At 44.4% G+C, this 19,719-nt stretch overlaps 2 protein-coding genes across 10 annotated transcripts in view; one reads left to right on the forward strand and one right to left on the reverse strand.

Moving 5' to 3' along the window:
* The window catches only part of map7d3 (MAP7 domain containing 3), a 35,916-nt gene extending 34,023 nt beyond the window's left edge, over positions 1-1,893 (forward strand). For all 8 annotated transcript variants that reach the window (XM_080841416.1, XM_080841411.1, XM_080841409.1 and 5 more), the window contains one exon: positions 1-1,893. This exon is cut by the window's left edge and continues 1,562 nt beyond it. The gene's annotated coding sequence lies outside the window, so the exon portion shown is untranslated.
* A 200-nt stretch (positions 1,894-2,093) lies between these two features.
* Positions 2,094-15,322, reverse strand: fhl1a (four and a half LIM domains 1a). 2 transcript variants are annotated; one of them, XM_080841359.1, is made up of 6 exons: positions 15,262-15,322; positions 4,580-4,767; positions 4,304-4,481; positions 3,931-4,100; positions 3,020-3,206; positions 2,094-2,806 (listed from the first exon to the last, which is right to left on the reverse strand). In XM_080841359.1, exons 2-6 carry the CDS (start codon positions 4,733-4,735, stop codon positions 2,652-2,654), a joined length of 846 nt encoding a protein of 281 aa, XP_080697485.1. In that variant the 5' UTR covers positions 4,736-4,767; positions 15,262-15,322; the 3' UTR covers positions 2,094-2,651. The 2 variants fall into 2 exon arrangements, with proteins under 2 accessions (XP_080697485.1, XP_080697484.1); XM_080841358.1 differs by lacking the exon at positions 15,262-15,322 and adding an exon at positions 7,462-7,542.
* Between the last annotated feature and the right edge of the window lie 4,397 nt (positions 15,323-19,719).

The raw sequence follows: 19,719 nt of genomic DNA on the forward strand, positions 1-19,719 counted from the left end.
TGCGTGTGTGTCTGTGAGTGTGTGTGTGTCTATGGTTTCCCCCCTCAGGGTTTGCCGTAAGGAGGAATGCACCAGCCCCACGACTTGAATTGCTTGTTTTGAATTGAGTTTAGTTTTTCAAGAAGTTTCAGTTTCGCCTCTGGCAACTCCTGTCCTGTCAGGTGTTCAAAAACATGTCTTGGTTTTTATTTTTCTCCTCCCTCCATCAAAGCTCTTGCACACATGCTTCTTTACCGACGACTGTCTTCAGTTTTTAAGATCTCTAATTTGGTTGTTTTATAAATATATAAAAATATATATATTTGAATATATATTTCTACATATTTAAGTGTTATGTATATAATCAGTATTAGGCCGGTAAGCCATGTCTCTGTGTGACAGTAGGAAGGGGGAATTCAGGGTAGAGTAGTGTGGAGATAGTCTGTTCATTAGTCTGTTACTGTAGGCGGAACCTTAGTGAGGACCACAGCAGACGTCTGCCCTGTTTCCAGGGAGACGGCGCTGTCACAACACTCTAAAGCTTTACATATTACACAAAGGTCTCCTGATCTGCTAAGATGACCAGGAGGGTTCCTGCTACTGTTGGGTTTGGCAGAGACTGTGTGAGTGACTTGGAATGGCCTCTGTGTGTCTGAGGGGGAATGAGGATGTGGACAGAAGGTGTTGTTAAGTTTACAGTTTGTGCTGGTTTGTTAAGTAAGGGTCTGGGTTAGATGCCCAGCTAAATGTTACATACTCACAGGAGTGGTCTAAAGATCTGCTCAGAAATGGATTGTGTGGGTAGCAAAGTCGAATTGAAAACGGTTGCGGTTGTATACGGGTGATGGTGGCCATGGTGGATTGTCACAGCTTTGCAGGTCTGTCAGTCATCCCACAGAGGGCGGGAAGTAGCCCAGACCCATCAGGTGTGCTTTGACCCGTCTTGGCCGCCATGTTTAGTTTGGTTGTCAGGAGAAGCGAATAGCTTGAACCCTGCGCTTATACTGATGGGTGCATGAAGATGTTCTTGGATCTTTAATAGCCTGAGCAGAATGTTGGTTTGCATCTGTTCTATTTAAGACGACCCCTAACTATAAATATTAAAGGCTCCACAGATCTGCACAAAATGGTCCTGGAGCTTATGTTGTGTGTTATTAATGAATACTAAGAATTTCAGCTATTTAAAACAGGATGTGTTTGTGACCGCTGCTGGTCGTAATCGCTTATTCTTGCAACATGTGACCGCATAGATCGCTTCAGATCTGCTAGATTCCTTTCATGTGCATTTTAATATAATGACTTGTTTGACGAGGCCTAGTTGTTTTTGCACTGTGGGTTAATTTCAGGTTTCCAGTGGCCTGAGGCTGTCGGTGTTGAGGAGAACGGTGTTCTGTCTTTTCAACTTGAGGTGCGAGGTGAGACTGGGTTGTCTGCCCAAGGAAGGAAAAGGTGGCTGCGTTGGCTAATTGTCACCCTCCTCTCTCTTGGCCTTAGAACAGAGTCCCTCTAGAACCCTTAAGGAGAGAATGCATTAGTTACCCTAAGTGCCCTAAGCCATGCTGTGGGCTTCTTAGTCCACCAATAAAGTCTGTACTTTATGTGTGCGTGTGCGTGTGTGTGTGTGTAGGCATGCTTGAACTTGAACATGTGATCGGCACTATTGATGTCATACAGGGCCTCTCCATGATCGTGGCTGATGATGACATTGTTGACAGAACCGTGTACTCCCTCTATGCTATGAACTTGAATTTAAAGCTAACTGTTCCTCATCTCCTAGTGGTTCCAGCAGTAGGATAGAACAGTGCCTTAGATTAAAAGAGGTCACATGTGCTCAACCTCGTCCATGACAATCATTCTACCTAACTTGGGCCACGAGGAGGATTCACTTCTAAAGAGCTGTTCAGGTCTAAATGCGGCCCAGTCCATAAAATTATATTTGTAAATATATCTAAAGTGTACTGGATAAAACTGTTAAAATAAAGTTTTGCAAGATAAAAAAGGAAGTGTTTGTGTTGACCATTTGTGCATGTGCGGATATGAACATCCACAAATGTGACTGCAAGAAATGAGAGGTCGTTCAAGCTTTAGGTGGATTTTAATGTTCAAAGATCGATTTTCACTCCCCATGCATTTCTCATGTTCTGTGACTAAGGTGAATTGGTATTGATCTGATCTAAGTCACACGTCAACATCACCGTATCCCATACATGAAAAACATATCCACTCCAGAAGTATTAATACATGTTTGGTGTACAGAAGCAAATACATGATTCTAGCAGCTATTATTTGACTGCATCTTCCAGTAAGGCTCTTTTCTCAAATACGACAAAAGTTAGTTTCAGAGATTAAGCTAAGCTATCTAAAAGCACTTAGTTGTGTTGAATGGTGCAGGTCTTAAAGTTCATTATTCTGTCCTTCAGTTGAAGAAACATGGAGGTTTTTCTGATGCTTTCTAGTTTAAAGTTTAAAACGGATACATTTATTATGAAGATAACACTAAAGTAAATCTCCTATTTATCTAGTAGTAGATGTTATTTGTTGCTAGTTATTACATTTTAAAGCCCGTTTAGTACTGCAGCTGAAACATAAAGATGCGTTAGAATACCAGTGCCCCAACACCTCTTATCGCAGCACTGCCCATATGGCTGGACCCTCAATATCCCACTGCCAGCTCACAGCTTCTTGGCACAGTCAGGGCAGTAGACGTCCTCGCCATTGATCACAAAGCGCTTATTGGCCAGAGACAGGGAGCACTTCTTGCAGTTGAAGCAGTACTCATGCCAAGAGTGGCCCTCGTAGTTCACCACGTTGGTGCCCCGGCCAAATCCTGAAGGGGACAGAGACCAAAAGCACTTTCTTCAGGTGGTCAGGATTACCAAAGAATGACATAAAAAATAAAAATAGACACGCCATGCTGCTAGTGAGATTAGGCTTAAGGCAGGCCTTATTCCCTTGCGCTGTTCTCCATCAGGCAATTGAATGCAAGACACACTCAGAGCAAATAGGGGCAACAATGAAAACCCAAGCAAAGATACGGTACCTGTTATTGGGTTCTGGCAGCCATTGCACTTCTTGGCCACCGAGGTCTTGTAGCAGTCCACACAGTAGACCGCATCCTCGTGGGAGGTGAAGGAGGTTCCAGCAAGAGCCTTCTTGCAGGTGCGGCACACGAAGCAGTCAGAGTGCCAGGGTTGGTTCTGGTAGCTGATGCCCCCAGTGGTGATGGCCTGGGGGGGAATCAGGGGTGAGAAAGAGTGATTGGTGCATGACAGTCTTCATTTACATTGTACTTCTAAATGACGCTTTTATCCAAAGCGACTTACAAGGGCATTTATACTTCAGGAGCAGTTTAGGGGTTCAGTGTCTTGCTCAAGGACACTTACACACTTGGTAAGGAGGAGTGGGGAATCGAACTAGCAACCTTCCGATCACTTAACGCCTCTTCTACCCCCTGTACCACCATTTTCAGCCAACGGAGGGACAGTTAAAGCATCACAACGGATCAATAGCTATTCGCTAAAGGTATGCTAGCAGCTAAAACTAACGAAATCTCTTGAAATGTGCTGACTTTGACATTATGACAAACTAGTTACTCAACGACTGTCCTTACACTGTCAAACATCAAGCAAGTGCAACGTAAGACAAAGCAAGACGGCAAAATAAGCTACTTACTAGATCGGCAGAAGTCAGGTCGGCGGGCTGCGGCAGGCAAAACTACAGAACGCAGATATGCCTATGGACCCTGCTATGGCAATGGCACTGCGGCGATTCTCCATATTAAAAGTCATTGTAGCGCCCCAATTTTTTTTAAGCTGTTATTTTAAGGTTAAACTGCTTATCCTAACCCTAATCCTGAAGTATAATTGTTGCATAATGGGGCTTTAAGCCATAGGTATGGTAGTTTCAAGGTCAGGTGTGTGTGTTTGTGTGCTATTTTTGTATTGAAGTTACCTCCTTGCAGCCAAAGCAGTGCTTGGCAAACTTCTTTTCATGGCAAGGGGCGCAGTAGATGTCGTCCCCCTTGGTCAGGAAGCTTTGCGAACCGATTGGCTTCTTGCAATCGAAGCAGGTGAAGCACTCCTCATGCCACACTTTGTTCTTGTACTCCACGTTCTGAGTGCCTGAAGGAGACAACCAACAGCCAGGAAGAACAGTTTAACTGGTGGTGCGTGTCTGTGAAAGAAGGCCAGCACCTTTTGTTTCCTATCCTGCTGTAGCTTATGCAAGTATGGTAGAGTTTATGATGAAAATGGGTTTAAAGTTACACTAAAGACTGATGAGAGGACCACCAGTCCTGTGTGTTGAATGAATAAGCTGTACAGACCTGGCATAACCACCTTGTAGCAAGCCTGGCACCGGGCCCCGTCTTCACGGGAGTTGCACTTGCCGCACATGATCTTGCCATCATCCCTGGCACAGAAGGGCTCGTTTGCCAAGGGCTTGTAGCACTTGGCACAGCGGAAGCAGTCCTCATGCCAATGACGGTTCTTATGGTTCAGTTCCTAAGGGTGTTGGAGAGAGAACAGTGTTGAAAGACCCAAGGAAGATGACTGGGGTCAACCTAAAGGAGCTGCAGGTCACGACTGAGGTGACCTCTCACCTTGGCATCTGCACCAATGGGACGGCGGCATTCAGCACAGGTATTGGCACAGAGCTTGTCGAAGCAGCGAACACAGACATTCTTGCTTTCCTTGGTGACGTACTTCTTCCCCTGCAGGTTGTCCCGGCAGTAGAAACAGTCCATGCGGTCAGTCATTGTGGCAGTGGAACTGAGATAGTGACGCGGCCCTGGAGGAATAGGCAGACACAGAGACAGTTCAACGTGAAGAAATCAATATTTCAACTGCGGAGCACCACAGGACAGATCAGTTTAATGGAGGTGGAATGTGCACACCAATCAGTAAAGTTTTGCATCTGGCAAATAGGCTGAGCGACTACATGAGATTATTCTAATTCTAGGACATGGTTTAAATTTGAATAATCTCATTTAATAGCTCAGTCCTTAAACTCTAAAGAATATAAAGTTGTGAAGGGAGGCAGTCTTGCCATCCAACAAGATGTTCCCACAAAATCCACAAGGGGGCCCTATAGCTTCACATTTTCATTTTGGTAGAACTTTGCTAATCTACCTAAATGCATGGAACAAGTAACCTCAGAGATAAAAGTTTAATCTCTTTGTGTTATTCTCGCCTACACATTAATCAAACCCCAACACTGGGAAGCTCTCATAGATGATAAAGCCTACATTAAAAGAGTTCTAGAGGGCTGTAATGCTAATACAGACCTCCTAAAAACCTTCCCCACCAGGGCTAAATCAGGAACAGCCTATCTGTGACTCACAGTGCTGCTCTTTGAAGAGCTCCCCTGTGGCCGTACAGATTGCCCACTCATCCCTCCACGGCAGCAGCCCTGCTCACGGTACGGTAATCAAAACACAGCCTAGCAACGGCATGCCAAACAACTTATGGAAGTGTGTGAGGACTGAGGAGGCGTCTGTTCAGATGCTGGCCGTCGCTATGAAGTCATGTCACGGCCAGCCAGCGCTGATGAATTTCGCTGCTGCTGTGTAACGCAAATTTAGAAAGACGGAGACAAATCCTCCATTCCATTGTTTCACTTTTTATCCCCCCCTCTCTCCTCCCTGATGGCCACCTATCATTAGCCGTGATGTACACAGAGATCTCCCTGGGGCTGCCCGCCTTTCCACTCTTTAACATTCCACAGCTTCCAGCTAAATAGCCAGTCAAGAGCCAATGAGAGAGCTGTGCCAGGAAACCAGGGAAGCTGCTCCCTGGAAAGAAAAAGGGCAGCCAGTCACTGCCAAGGTCGCATAGCCAGTGTCAGTCAGAGAAATTAGTTTTGGTTTTGGCTATCAGATGGATATATTCACATGAAATAGTGCCCGGATAAAAAGCAAAGCTGAACATTCTGGGCCACTTTCCCAGACGGGGATAAGGTCTCACGCTGAATCATATCTGCCTGCAGATCTAGAGTGTCCATTCAATGTGGAGATTCAGGAAACCTGGCTCAGGAAATCAGTTCTAGATGACGCTCTTGACTTCAAGGCCCCACTGGTGCCCAGTATGGAGGCCCTGTTTCCTTCATCATTCCGGTCCTCGGCATTAGACTCACGCCAGCATCAGCAGACTTCTGACTCACGGCACTAGGTAGGACCTGTGTATTATTGCTCACTGACCTTCACAACACACCAGAATGCTGTACGTCTCTCCTAATCCATTGCGTCCAGCAAGACTTAAATAAATGTGGAGTCACAATGGATTGACATTTATCTCTTGTTGCCATGGGGACGTTTGTTTCAACAACTGGCTGCTATTTTGGTCCGTCGTGGAAAGCACGTTCATTGGGCGGCTGCCCCCCATGGCGTGTCCTCAGGCCGCTGCTGTATGTGTTTGGGCTGACAGTAGCGTCTTACGCAGGTGATGAAAGGGTGCCGCAGTAACGCTGGACTTCACAAGAGATCTCTGACGAGCTACAGGGATCCACACCACTGCTCTATTAATATGGGGCATGAGACAGATCCAAGAAATCTCCGGCAGATTACAGCTATGTCCAACTAGTATGAGTCTGGATGTTTTGTTACGTAGGTTCTATACCTGATGGGGCTGTCTTCTGACAAAGTGAAGCCTGCCTAGTTAGTCATAAACGAATAGATAAATGCCTGGTGGTTTACCACTACATGCCACCCAAGCTTACGGTGTGGAAATCAAAATACTAGGAAGATGGTTCTCTTAACATGTCAACAAGAACCAACACACTCAACCATTAGGCTTGCCAATTGGCTATCACACTTTTCCCATATCACCCCTAACTTTAGACCACTGACAGTTGTTCCCACACAGACTCATTGTCCACAGCCATAATAATCCCTCCCTCTGACCTGACCACTTTGGCTCCCCTACTAAAGCTGTGGAGGTAGGCTCCATCCATCAGCTGCTCCACACTAATACCGCTGGCATGTGCCTGCAGTTTGGTCAGACCAAAGGGCTGGAGCGTACCATTCTTTGTCCCCAGAGGGGAGGTCCAGGCATTTCGAAAAGGTCAGAGAGAGATCGAACACAGCTGTGAGGTGACAAGGTGCCAGGACAGAGTGTCAATCATTATGACAGGCATAATCCCACCTCGGACAGGCAGAAGTGAACTTAGAGGAGAGAATCATGGTGGGTTTCACAAAAAGGAAAGAGAGGACCTAAAAGGACTGAAATAGTGTAATATAAACAATACCATCAAGAGGTCATTAGTTTGAGCAGCCTTGTGGATGGTTTTTCTTCCATCTTTGTCAAACGTTTGTTAACATCAAGGCAAATTTCTATTTTTTGAACAGACAATATAACATAGCACCCATACTATGGCTGATACTAGCTACTACAAGAGAAAAGAAGCACAGCAAAATGGCTACCTGATCTCGGCAAACCTACAGACGTCACCTCATAGACCTCATAGACCCTTTCCAAACATCTTTACCTGAGTGCCTGTAGAACGTCATGATTAAGTCCAGGAAAGACCGTCGTAGCAGTAGGTGATGGAGAGAGACAAGATGGAGTCCACAGGGTTACGTTTACTCCGCAATGCTCCAAACCCCCCATATATACCCCTCAATCCCATGGCCTGCCCCTATTGCCCCAGCAGGCTGACCAAGAACTGCCCATGCCATTTTAGGGTATGCCCCTACAGAACTGGGGGGCAGGGTGGGGGCAAGAGAGATGAGTGGATGGAGTGGGATGGAATTCCACTGGTGTGACATCAGAGGTGAAAAAGAGAAAATTGAAAAGGCTGGAATGAAGACGGAGATCTAGAAGGGGATCAACTTCCTCTGACATTTGTGTGTACGAGGGTGAGAGGCATCTCTACCATTAGACCACACCAGACAGATAAGGGGAGACTGAATCACTGTGACCGCTAAACACCATGTGTAGTCATAACACTGTCTGTCCAGTTTATAAATCCCGTAGACTAACCATCAGAAATGTTTGTTCAGCATTGGTTACACTTCCAGGAAAATCAATGGTTCCTCTTTGACACTGTTTACATCAATATTCTTTGAAGTGAGCCATAGATGTACCAGAGTACTCCATAGATAAGCATCAATCAGCAATATTACTCAGTGCGGACACGTGTCCAATTTCCGATTGTAGTCCGATTTAAATCGAAGATCCGATTCATGTGTCTCCCCAAATCTAGATTTCCTGTGTCCGACTTGAGTCCGACTGGACTCCGATGTAGACCCCAGGATAAACGATCGGATTACGCTGAGAATCGGACTATGCGCGCATGTGTCTCTCTAATCTAGATTTCAACTGGACAACAACAACAACTTTTGCACGTGTTTGAGATCCTGCCAATAGACATATACATGCATCATATATGTCTATGATATGATAATCGCTGCTAGACGCTCAGTTCTTGTGCTCCCTCTCATTCATGTTGAAATACTGAAACCGAAACTGAAACTTTGAAACTGAAACGCAACTGTTTTGGACAGAACGCGCTAATTCAGTGAACAAATATTTTCCTATTATTTTTCCACCACTTGTTAGTCATGTAATCCATTCATATCGATGTGAATCAATCAATACTAATACAACTTTAACTGTGGTGTGTTTTTGTTTCATTTCACAACTTATTTACTGTATAATCAACGGCAGCAGATGCCCGCTTGTAAACATTCCACATTTGATTTGAACTGACGCGGCCAAGATCTGGATTTGTCACTGCCATGTGGCGTGAGATAACGCAGTTAGCCCCCCATGGAGAGAGAAATCGGGGCTTGGCCGAAATCGGAGTATTGCCATCATGTGCACGCACTGACTCTTAGCCAGCCACAGATTTAGTCTAGATTTAGTCCAGTCTAGATTTGAGGATTGCTCAGTGGCCGTAGCCACTGGAGATCCCAGAGACACGAGTGAGTTTATCTGCCTATTATCCAAACGAAAGGACTGTTACACAGCACATTTTGTGGAGTTTAATATAGATCACTCAAGGGACCTTGATGTCTGACTCAATATTCCTGTCCTACACACAACTTTCCCTTCCTTTATCAGCCACAGGGGACTGCAGCAAACTACGGCCGCTCAGCTCAGAGTGTTCAGCCATCTTGCGGCACTCTCTACACTCTCTAGGAATATCTCAGTTCCTTGGCCTGAGGGGCTCCTAAACTTCTCTTAAGCTGTGTGTGTGTGTGTGTGTGTGTGTGTTTGTGTGTGTGTGGGCGGTCTGCTGCAGGTCTCCAGGGTGTGTGTGTGTGTGTGTGTGTGTGTGTGGACCTTCTGCTGGAGGTCTCCAGGACATCTTTTGCGTTTCATACATCATCTTACCTGTGGCAGTGTTCATTCGAGATCTGTTCTCCTAAAAAACAGATGACCTGCTTACCCTCCCATGGCCCTGCCTAGGTGGAGTGTTAACAGAAGGCATAATGACATATAAAGAACTTGAACTTTATATGTAAGACTTTGACTGCCCCTAAGAGAGATGTTATGTTCATGTTTTAATGGTCTGAAATGCTTTCATTTATTTTATTTTCCCTGTTTTAAGAATATGGTTAGACTTTGTCTTGAATAAACCTTTATAAATCCTTCAAAACAAAACAAAAAACATTGGTAAGTGATTAGGAACTGAATACCACAAGTACGCTTACTATTTCTTACCATCATTCAACAATGTTTCTATTGTGCTGCTGGGTTGTTTGAATTTCCGTTCTTGCTCAGATTTATTTTGGTCTCTCATTTCTCATTAAAAACACCAGGTTTGTGAGGTTGGTTTCTGGTGATGTGTGTCGAAAACTATGCCTGGAGTGATTCATGCCAAGGTTCTGGATGTTGCACACAAATCGGAGAGAGAGAGGATAAAAAAAAGCCATCACCTCATTTTTCAATGCTGAACACCCTTACCAAGCTGGACTTGACCCTGGGTGAAAACACTTCCATAAAGGGAGTGAGACACAAAGCCGTCTGTGTTTGTGAAACTGCGCTTCTGGGATGGAAGTGATTGTGCAACGCTAGCCCATGGCACACAGCATCTAAACGCACTGTGACCTCCCCACAACACCAGCACCTCCAGGAAATGGTCTCGGGAAGCAAATGTTCCATTTCGTCTCTCCAAATGTAGTCCACCATTTGTTTTTCATATAAGCGTAGAGAGAAACAAGATTAGTATAGTAAATAAGGCTGGCCTTACAACTCTTGGCCTTACAACTCTTGGTGTAATTACGGACACAAGTAAACAGGACTCAGTGCCTGTTGTTTGTCTGGAGTAATGAGTTTTCCATGCAACCGTCTCCATTTTATGAAGCTCACAGCCCACGGAACAATGCTGCATGACTGTTTATGCAAGGCATGTGGTCATAATGGCTACTTTTTCTTCGCTTCATTACAAAATGCTAAACATCTGTCAGTGGTATAATCTGTTACTCAATTATGCTAATCCCTCTGTGAGGTTTAAATGAGCAGACAGGCGCCATGGCCACCCTGTCTGCTGTAGTGCACCTCCATAGGAGCAGGAGTCCTGTCGCTGCATACGCCACACTTGTATTTCTCCGGTCACTCTCTCACTCATCACACCCCAGCCCGTGTCAGACCTATGCATTCTTCTGAAAGCCTTTCATAAACTCTGGCATCCCCCCCCCCCCCCCCCCCCACACACACACACTATATGTCTTTTGCTACTCTCTTCAGTCAGCAGATGCTTGGATGACCTAAGCAGCCTGGGGACCCTGTCTCTCAGTGCTAAGAGCAGTCTACTAATAACTGATGTGTCTGTGATGTTACTGCTGGGACCTGTCATAATGTAAGGAAACAAGCACACAACATGAAGCAATCAAGTACTCCCTTTTACTATCTAACCCTAGGCTGTACACCAAAAGCAGCTTGACGTATAGCTTTAAAACAGAGGTTCCAAAAACAGTCAGGGATAAAACCTACAACTGTCACAGTTTATCAACCGTCTACGAGCCAAAACAGTGTAACTGTGGATGTGGTTTGTAAACATTTATCAGAATCTCCGTTGTGTTCTGCTAGACCGGCTAGCCTGATGGACAATACAGGCAGAATGCAGGCCCGGCCAGCCCACCTGCTGCCCCTCAGGGCTTGGCTGTGGACGCCTGAAATAGCCACGCTTATTCATCCTGGCATCATCCGCACAAACAGCCCCCCTCGTCCGACTCTTATCTGGCCTTTCCAGCATGGCAGAGAGAGAGAAAGAAGGAGAAAGAGAAAGTGAGAGAGAGAGAGACCGGCTGATGAAGAGGCACAGAGATAGAGAGAGAGAAAGAGAGAGAGAGAGAGAGAGAGAGAGAGAGAGAGAGAAAAAGAAAGAGAGTGAGAGACAGACAGGTTGATGAAGAGCAGAGCAGGCTATAAGTCTCACATGGCCTATCACAGACACAGAGGGGTAACATCTGGGCTACAGTTGCAGGTTTATGGAGATGATGGATGTCCACTGAAGCAGGAGTTTACTCCAAATCTGGTCTCAAATGTATTTCTTCCCGAGAGCCACTGGAGCTGAGATATCTGCCCTTTCAAATGATCCTCTGAAATGGAACAGCTATTTCCAGCTGGGCTTACTTAATCAAAGATTTGGAATGACTCAGGGAGAATCAAACCCAATGAAAGGAGAATAGCAGTTCAGTGTTCACGGTTCAGTGAGTGGCTACCACTGTTTTCCCACGGCTCCCTGTGGCCTGGTGTTGGAGCGGCGGTGTGTTCTGCCATGGCTGGGTGTGGTCGGGTCTCCTCACGCACACTGAGCTGGATGAAAGACTACATTAAAGGATAAAATACTACATTAAAGGATGAAAGACTACATTAAAGGGCAGAGGAGCTGGATGAAAGACTACATTAAAGGGCAGAGGAGCCCGTGGAGGGAGAAGGGGGGAGGGTTATGACATCATGTGAACCACTGGGCCATTATCAAACTCATTTGTTGCACGTTTACAGAGAGTCTTTGGTGCTACCAACAGGTGATAAACAGTGACTACTAGATTGCGATTTTAAAACTGACCCATAAACAGTTCTTCTGTGTGTTTCTGCAGTTTGGGGGGTTTGCTGCAGGCTTACCAGAGCTTTGACTGTTTGATGCATGGAGAGGGAATGAATTAATAGTGTTGACGATTTCTAGCTGAAGATGGAGAGGGACAGCATCCCCCCTACTGCCTTTAACCTGCGCTGGGACCAGATGACCCCCCCCCCCCCCCCCCCCCCCCTACTGCCTTTAACCTGCGCTGGGACCAGAAGACCCCCCCCCCCCCTACTGCCTTTAACCTGCGCTGGGACTAGATGCGCAGGGCAGAGGTGATCATGATCTCTGCACGGAGGAATGCAAAAGGCTGGAGGAGTTTAAACAGACATGACAGGAAGCCTGATGTACCTTTCCCAACCCACACAGGAACTCTTCTTTATTGCTAAAACGCACAGACTCATTTATCTCAGCCATCATCACATGTGCTCTCTCTCTCTGCAGCTGCTGTTAACAGTCATCCTGTGGTTCATGTGGCCAGCATGTAGGGAGAAAAACAAAGCTGTGGTTTCAGTTGTAAGGTGACATCATAGCATAAGCAGAATCCAAATAAATGTGGTTCAAATGTGTTACAAGCTCTTGGAGTTCTTGAGTCTGAGTCTCAAAGGCATGGGATGACGAGAATAAGCTTAAGCTGGGCTGGGAAAAGTTGCAACCACAAAAAGAAAACCCCATTGGTCTGGCCATGTGGGTCACATTTAAAAAGTTCAGTTAAGATGGTTCAGTGTTCATATGGTTATATCATTCACCGTTTGATAAACCCATCTTATCTGTCAGGGGCGCTATTAAAGCAGGAGTGACTCATCAAGTAGCTCACGGTCTCCCATATAACCTTTTAACATAGCAACACCTCTGAAGATGGAGCTGACAGTCTGCCATCGTCCTATATGACAAACATCTTTAGACACTTACTGACAGCAGGGGCCTACGGGCAGTTCCTCACTGACATGAAGGTGAGACCCCATTCATCTCTACATCACTAAGCTTCCCTCTCGCTCTCAAACAGCTAAACTGTTCACAGCTGGGAAGTCAACGCCTTTGGAACGTGACCAGCAGATACACAAACATACTGTCATCCCTCTCTTTCGTTCTCTCTCTCTCCCCCTATCTCCCTCTTTCGTTCTCTCTCGCTCTCTCTGTTGAAGGGCAGCTAAAGGTCTTACCAGTGGGCTCACCAAAAAGGGATTATGTGCTTCCCCCCACTTACTGCCCTTCATCACAATGACATGGACAGACTAACACACACACACACACACACACACACACACACACACAAAGATAGCTACCTCAGATTTAGGCCAGGAACCATAACAACCTACATGAGTCATTGGAGCAGCACCCTCCATTTGTCAACAGAACACCCCTGTCACTAAATTAGATTTATGAAATTGAAATTGCAGACAAATGTCGGCAGGCAGAATGCCTATAATGACAGGAAGGACATCTTTACAGGCATGTCCTCAGTTTCTCCTAATTCCATTGCAATGACCCATCAGAGTAACGTAAAATGGGTTACTCTACCTTTTAGAGGGAGAGTTTGGATTTCATCATCACAACACTTTCTGGGGTGGCTCTGGGCAGCAAATAAACAAATATAAACTAAGCAAAGAAGTGACCTGGGAGACTAAGAGGCTGAGGCTTGTGTGTGTGTGTGTGTGTGTGTGTGTGTGTGTGTGTGTGTGTGTGTGTGTGTGTGTGTGTGTGTTTGAGAGAGAGAGAAAGAGAGAGAGAGAGAGCGAGAGAGAGGGGGTGTTTAGCTCTACTCTGCCTCCAGTGTTGAGAATGCCGAAGTCCACCACTAGCTCTACATTACCTAATTAGGAACTGCAAGAGTATGGTGTTTGACTATAATGTTGTCCAGCATGCTCTACAGCCCCCTCTAGTGGAAAACTAGGGGAACCAAGAGATGGGAAGTCAGAGAAGCCAGCTGTTGAGAAAGGGATGTATCTGAACGGGAATCCTGTTTTTAATTCCCTGCCCTGAAGTTTAAGATGAGTTCTTCATCATTGCTTTTTATCAGGCAGCATTTAGTTTCCAATGCCCTTTCTTTTTTCAAGTCTGTAAAGACATGACAGCTAGCAGACACAGCCAGTTACATTTCTTTCTCTCTGTGGCCAAGCCAACAAGCTGTGTCTGTGTCAAACCTCACACTGACTTCTGGATGAACAGTTATCACCATACTGGCTAGCCGTGTATGCCAGTTTAAGCACTGAAATAGTAGACTGCATACACATGTGGCTGAACAGACTGTGCAGGTCACAGAGAGGGGAATGAACATTAAGAGTTGATAAATGGGAGCCGAACCCAACCCACACATCGTTAATACTCTTGCCAGGAGGGATGATGTCACAGCAACGGGGAGCTCCTGCAGTTTACCCTGTAGATTTACAGGTGTGTGTGAGCGTTGCTAAGGAAAGGTGACATCATGCGTTTGGCTGAATACACAATGAGAGGCTATTATGTAGAACTTAATATGTTTTTAAATGTTTTGGGCCAAACCTTAAATGACCCCATTGTCAGCTTAACACTGTCTGAGTTAAGCATTTTAACATAAAATAGTATAGTATTGCCATCTAAAAAGATGAATGCGGGTAAATGTGGTACATTTTTTAAATGTAAATGTTTACACATAAAACATTGAGAAATGATAAAGACTATCCTGAACAATAATGTTGGATATGCAGTTTAAATGAGGGCGTTGACGTGTAACATTCCCATTATTATATGTCTATGTACTTTTTACACACTTCACAAAGAATACTCAAGTTATTTTTAAGTAGGCTACTTGAAATGAATTAGACAGGAAGGAGAGAATAAACACCCACATTTTTCTGATAAGGTCACTTATGTTAAGTTATGTTAAAGTTGAATCCATGTTTAAACATTGAAATCAATATTCACATAAAACAGGTGTCTCTAAACTTGTCTAAATAGAGGTCAGTAATAGAAGCAATTTTCTGGCAGTCAAACGTGTTTTAATTCGTAGGTTGTTCTCTATTGTTTGCGGAGACGATACCGTTGTCATTAACAGTTTTCTTTTGTATTGTTTTTCCAACCGTTTGTAATTTTAGAAAACCCATTAGGCCTAACCTAAAACAAATTTGACATGACACAGAGCAATATTCTATGTTCAGACAAACAACAAATTGTAGATTCTGATATTTAGAATTATAACTTTAAAAATACGAATATTGCGATGACATCGTCGTGTGCCCTAATATACCACGTCAAAGTGCTGCTGGTTAAAGAACTTACCGGTGGGAAACTTTGTTGATGGTACGTGCCTCCGTTCTTCCTGAACTGGTGTTGCGCCGGTTTTGGCCGTTGAAAGATAATCTGTGCGATGTCTGCACTTTAAAAGTCTGCTCGAGAGAGGGAGAGGGAGGAAAACTCCAGGATATGATCCAACCCCGCTACGTTCATATCAACAATTACTTCAACCAGGAATTTACAAGCTGGAGCTGCATGTACTAAGGGTATGTGACCAATTTTAAAGCCCTTTTTTTAAATTAGGAAACAAGTAACTTTCCAAGGGTCACTTAAACCATATTCTACATTCATTAATTTTAACATAATTATTTCCCTAACATACTCAACTACACTGAACGTTTCGTAAACATTAACAACAAATTAACTTGTCCAATATGTAGGTTTAATAACAGTAGACTAGACTTTATTAAAAGTGAGGTCACATATCCTTTCACCAAAGCTGTTGGAGCACAGGACCCTGGTATGGAAGAATAGTGGAGCTCTAATAATATGACCAGTCCAGAGGGTTGGGAAGCCAGTCTTCAGCGATAAACCCCCTCAAGGACACCGTGAGGGGTTTGTTGTGGACATCCCTTTAACTGAAACAGGTGAGGCTTCATGGGTCAGTCAGAGATTCTTATGCCGAAGCTGACATCACTTTTGTACGTCATTTAAGTACCAATAGATAACAGACATTAGTCATTATAGTCAATAGTCATCATTATAAACTAAGAAATGTCACCATCACTTCATGGTGCCCGTCCAGGATTAATCTCACTGATTAATGCTCTATGATTGACCAGAGAAATTGGACAAACACACCCACTCTCGACCCAAAAAGGCATCCCAGCGATGTGAGAGGAAATGGATGAATACAAACATAATCACTCATATGCATTCACCTAAAACATCAAATCCACTGCTATGAGTTTGATTTCATATCATATCTAAAATTATAAAATTACAGTATTTTACGATTTCAACATCATATCAACTCATGCAATAAATTAAATAACACAGAAATAATCTCTGTTTTCATGGGGAGACCTATAGGGTCTATATAGTATATACATTGCAAGGGGGGACCTATATAGTGTACAAGTAAGTCATGTGTCAAACTAAAACAGCAATTACTTAAGTTGTTCCCTAACCTGTTGTCAGATGCTTTGGAGCCTTAGAACAAGTGATGTAATTTCATAAGTAATTTCAATTAAGAGGGCTTGGACATATTCTTCTGAACTACAATTCACATTAATGGAGAAGTGTGTTCTTTGTACAGTGCCACCATGCTTTAAACCAATGGCTTGTTTCAGTGCCACCATGCTTTAAACCAATGGCTTGTTTCAGTGCCACCATGCTTTAAACCAATGGCTTGCTTTTAATTCCTCACCCACATCCCCCAAAAATGGTGATGTCATGTAGCTGACACGGTTAGAAATAAAAGCCCATTTCTCCATGACTGAGTACGAGTCCGTTGAGTTTTATGGGTGTCTGGGTTTCTAGCATCAGGCAGGAAATATGTGCGGGGAATACTGCTCCCCTCTTTATTGCTGTACGGGGTGTTTGTGTGTGTGTGTGTGTGTGTGTGTGAAGGGAATACGGCTCCCCTCTTTATTGCTGTACGGGGGTGCAGGGGTGAAGAGTTTGAGGGGGTCAGTCAGTCCTGCTAAGGCACACTGATGAATTCACTCTCTCACACTCACCAAGGGAGACAAGGAACAGATCCCAAACACTCTGCTCATCATTTACACAAGTCCTCCTGCACGGGGATCACCATTCCAGTTCAGTAAACAAGCTCCATGTCTCAGTGCAAATGAGCGTAAACACATCTGGGGATCTTGACACGACACTTCACTGAGAAGCGGGGTCATTTATCTCCTTATGTTATCTAACACTAGTAGTACAACAAGGGAAATGGTAGAAATAGTTTTGAAATAGTTGAAATCAGACCTTCCTGCCCGTAGTCGGGTGAGCCTGAATGGGACGTGTGCATACATTTTTAAAACCCACGCTTCAGAAAAAAGTGACCTAGATGTCAATTTATGCTGCTTCACTTGAGGAGGACTTTATGAATCAGCATGTGGTTATTGGGAAAGTGAAGCGGCCTGAATGGAGTGTGTAACAGACCAGCATAAAAGGGTTGTTACCACCCTCCCTGGAAAGGAGTGAATCTTGAGATGACAGACACAACACCATTTAAGGGCTTCTACATTACCAAGAGCCCACACAAAACCCTGCTCTCAACATTCGTTATTAGCCATTTTGTGGGAACCTCTTCACACACCAAAACAATAATAATGTTAAAAGATGGTACTGTTGAAATGTGGTGTTGTCCTGGCTTTAGTTGGCATTCCTGAGGTTACTTCATTCTGGGTGGTGCCGAGTAGTTGCTAAGCTCCCATGTCATGACATTCAAGACACATGCACACTCCGTGATGTAAGCCATAAAAGAGCTGAATCACTGTAAAAAGACAAAAGAAGCAACTAGATCACATTAAGTGTCAGAAATGAGAAGAAAAAAAGTTGGAAGGGGCTGGAAGTCATAAACTCCTCCCTGTGGTGTTTTGGTGAACATGCATTCTTGAGTAACCTTTTAACCATATTAGGCACATGTTAACCGGATTGCTCTTCTTTGCTGCAGAAAAGGATGAACCTCATTCGATTGGCAGACCATATCTCCACAGTCTAGGGAAAAGACAGAGGAGTCTCTTCCATCAGAGAGGACAAAAGTCCATACCTTGAGACTCGGGCCGACCTGGAGAGAGAAACTGAACACAGACAGCAGGCACAGATCATCTGCAAGCATGCGTGTCACAACCCAAACTCTGTGGCATCTAACATGTGCCTGCTGTCTAATAAGCAGAAAAGTAATCGGTAGGATTTCCCCTAGGGTTATAGGTGTAATAGATGACCAGCAGTTTCTCTCTGATTCCCCTGAACATGTTCTTTATTACATCCGCCAAGGAGGTTATGTTTTCGCCCCTGTATGTTTGTTTGTCTGTTTGTCAGCAGGATTACGCAGAAACGCATGGACCGATTTCCATCCAACTTTGTGGGGAGATTGGGTAATATAATGGCAATAATTGATTATATTTTCAGATGTCAAGGTCAAAGGTCAAGGTCACAAGGCGGAGGTTTGCATTCTCTGAATGCTCCCATTCTTGTATTGCTATGGGTTTGGGAAATTATTGGTAGAGAAAATATGTACTGTTCTATGCTTACAAGGATAGACTCACATATTCTTCAAGAGGCAAAGCTGGACCTCAAATCACATCATGATTTGTGCCATGCCCCCTACTGAGGGCTTGTGAGTTTTGAGATGTCGAGACACCTTCCATCTTTTCAACTGAAGGGTATGTACACCTAAACTCTGTCTGAGGAGAACACAGAATAAAATCTGTCTCCCAGCAACGAACTTCTCGAGCTCAGGAGAAAACATTTCTTCCACGGTTCAACACTGTGACTGATGAGCTCCTTGGGAGGCCCGAGCTGAAGAGAAGGAAAGCAGACAGTGTGGGGATAGAAACTTGGGCGAGGTACAACTATCGGTTTCACAAACGCATGCATCGTTTTATCTTTCTTTTCCTCAAGTCTGCTCCAGGGAGACCAAGTACTCAGTGCTACTCGCTAAACGAAGACCAGACATGATGTCCCACGACAGAAAAGAGAATAGAAGACACCATTTTGATGTTTAAAACGAAAGCACAGGCTTTTTAGTTTATTGACCACTGCACACACATAAACAGATGAAAGTATTTACTGTACATCCATGTAAACAGTCGAGTACCTTCAACACGGGGGGACAGAGTCCGCACAGAGTGTGACGAAACACACAGCTACGCACTGGTTACAACACCAAGTCGTACAGTCTCAACACGCTTTTCTTCCCCTCTTCAGACTACCTTGGACCTGTACAACCTATTGTTCAAGCCGACTAGAAGTCACCCTTGAAGAAAAATACAAAACAAAAAAAACTAAAAGCTGCTGAGGAAAAGCAGGGCATGCGGCTTCAACGATCAACTAAACAGGGATCAGTTTTTCTCTTTTTCTTTTGTCCATCTTCAGTGGATATATTCGCTGTTGGGAATGTTCCGGGCCCTAGAGCAGACAGGAAGGGGATGGAGCAGGTCGTACCACTGGGAGGGAACCACCCTCCTCTTCCTCCTCCTCCTCCTCCTCCTCCTCCTCCTAACTGTGGTGCTGACTGTGGCTGAGAGAGACCAGGCTGATGGAGTGTTACTAAATGAAAAGATGTAGCCTGAGTCTAAATCAATAGCTCTCCATGGTGGACCTTATGAGTATAAAACAAACCATACTTTTCTTTCCATGATTTTTATGATAATTCAAACAACAATATACACATCTTAAAATACATTAAAGATACATAAGAATCTGAGTCTAAATAAAGGTCCACAACCCGGCCAAGATCATCTTTTCTTTTCTTTTTGTTTTACCTGTCAGTCA

The sequence above is a fragment of the Sprattus sprattus genome (genome assembly GCF_963457725.1).
Source record: "Sprattus sprattus genome assembly, chromosome: 6".
NCBI lineage: Eukaryota > Metazoa > Chordata > Actinopteri > Clupeiformes > Clupeidae > Sprattus > Sprattus sprattus.

What these genes read in the sequence shown, in the direction of transcription:
- fhl1a (XM_080841358.1), bottom strand. Translation starts at nt 7,483, where the DNA reads ATGACGTTCTACAGGCACTCAG. An exon ending in CCATTGGTGCAGATGCCAAG is followed by an intron (nt 4,482 to 4,579) that starts GTGAGAGGTCAC and finishes CAACACCCTTAG; the next exon opens with GAACTGAACCATAAGAACCG. An exon ending in CTGCCAGAACCCAATAACAG is followed by an intron (nt 2,807 to 3,019) that starts GTACCGTATCTT and finishes TGTCCCCTTCAG; the next exon opens with GATTTGGCCGGGGCACCAAC.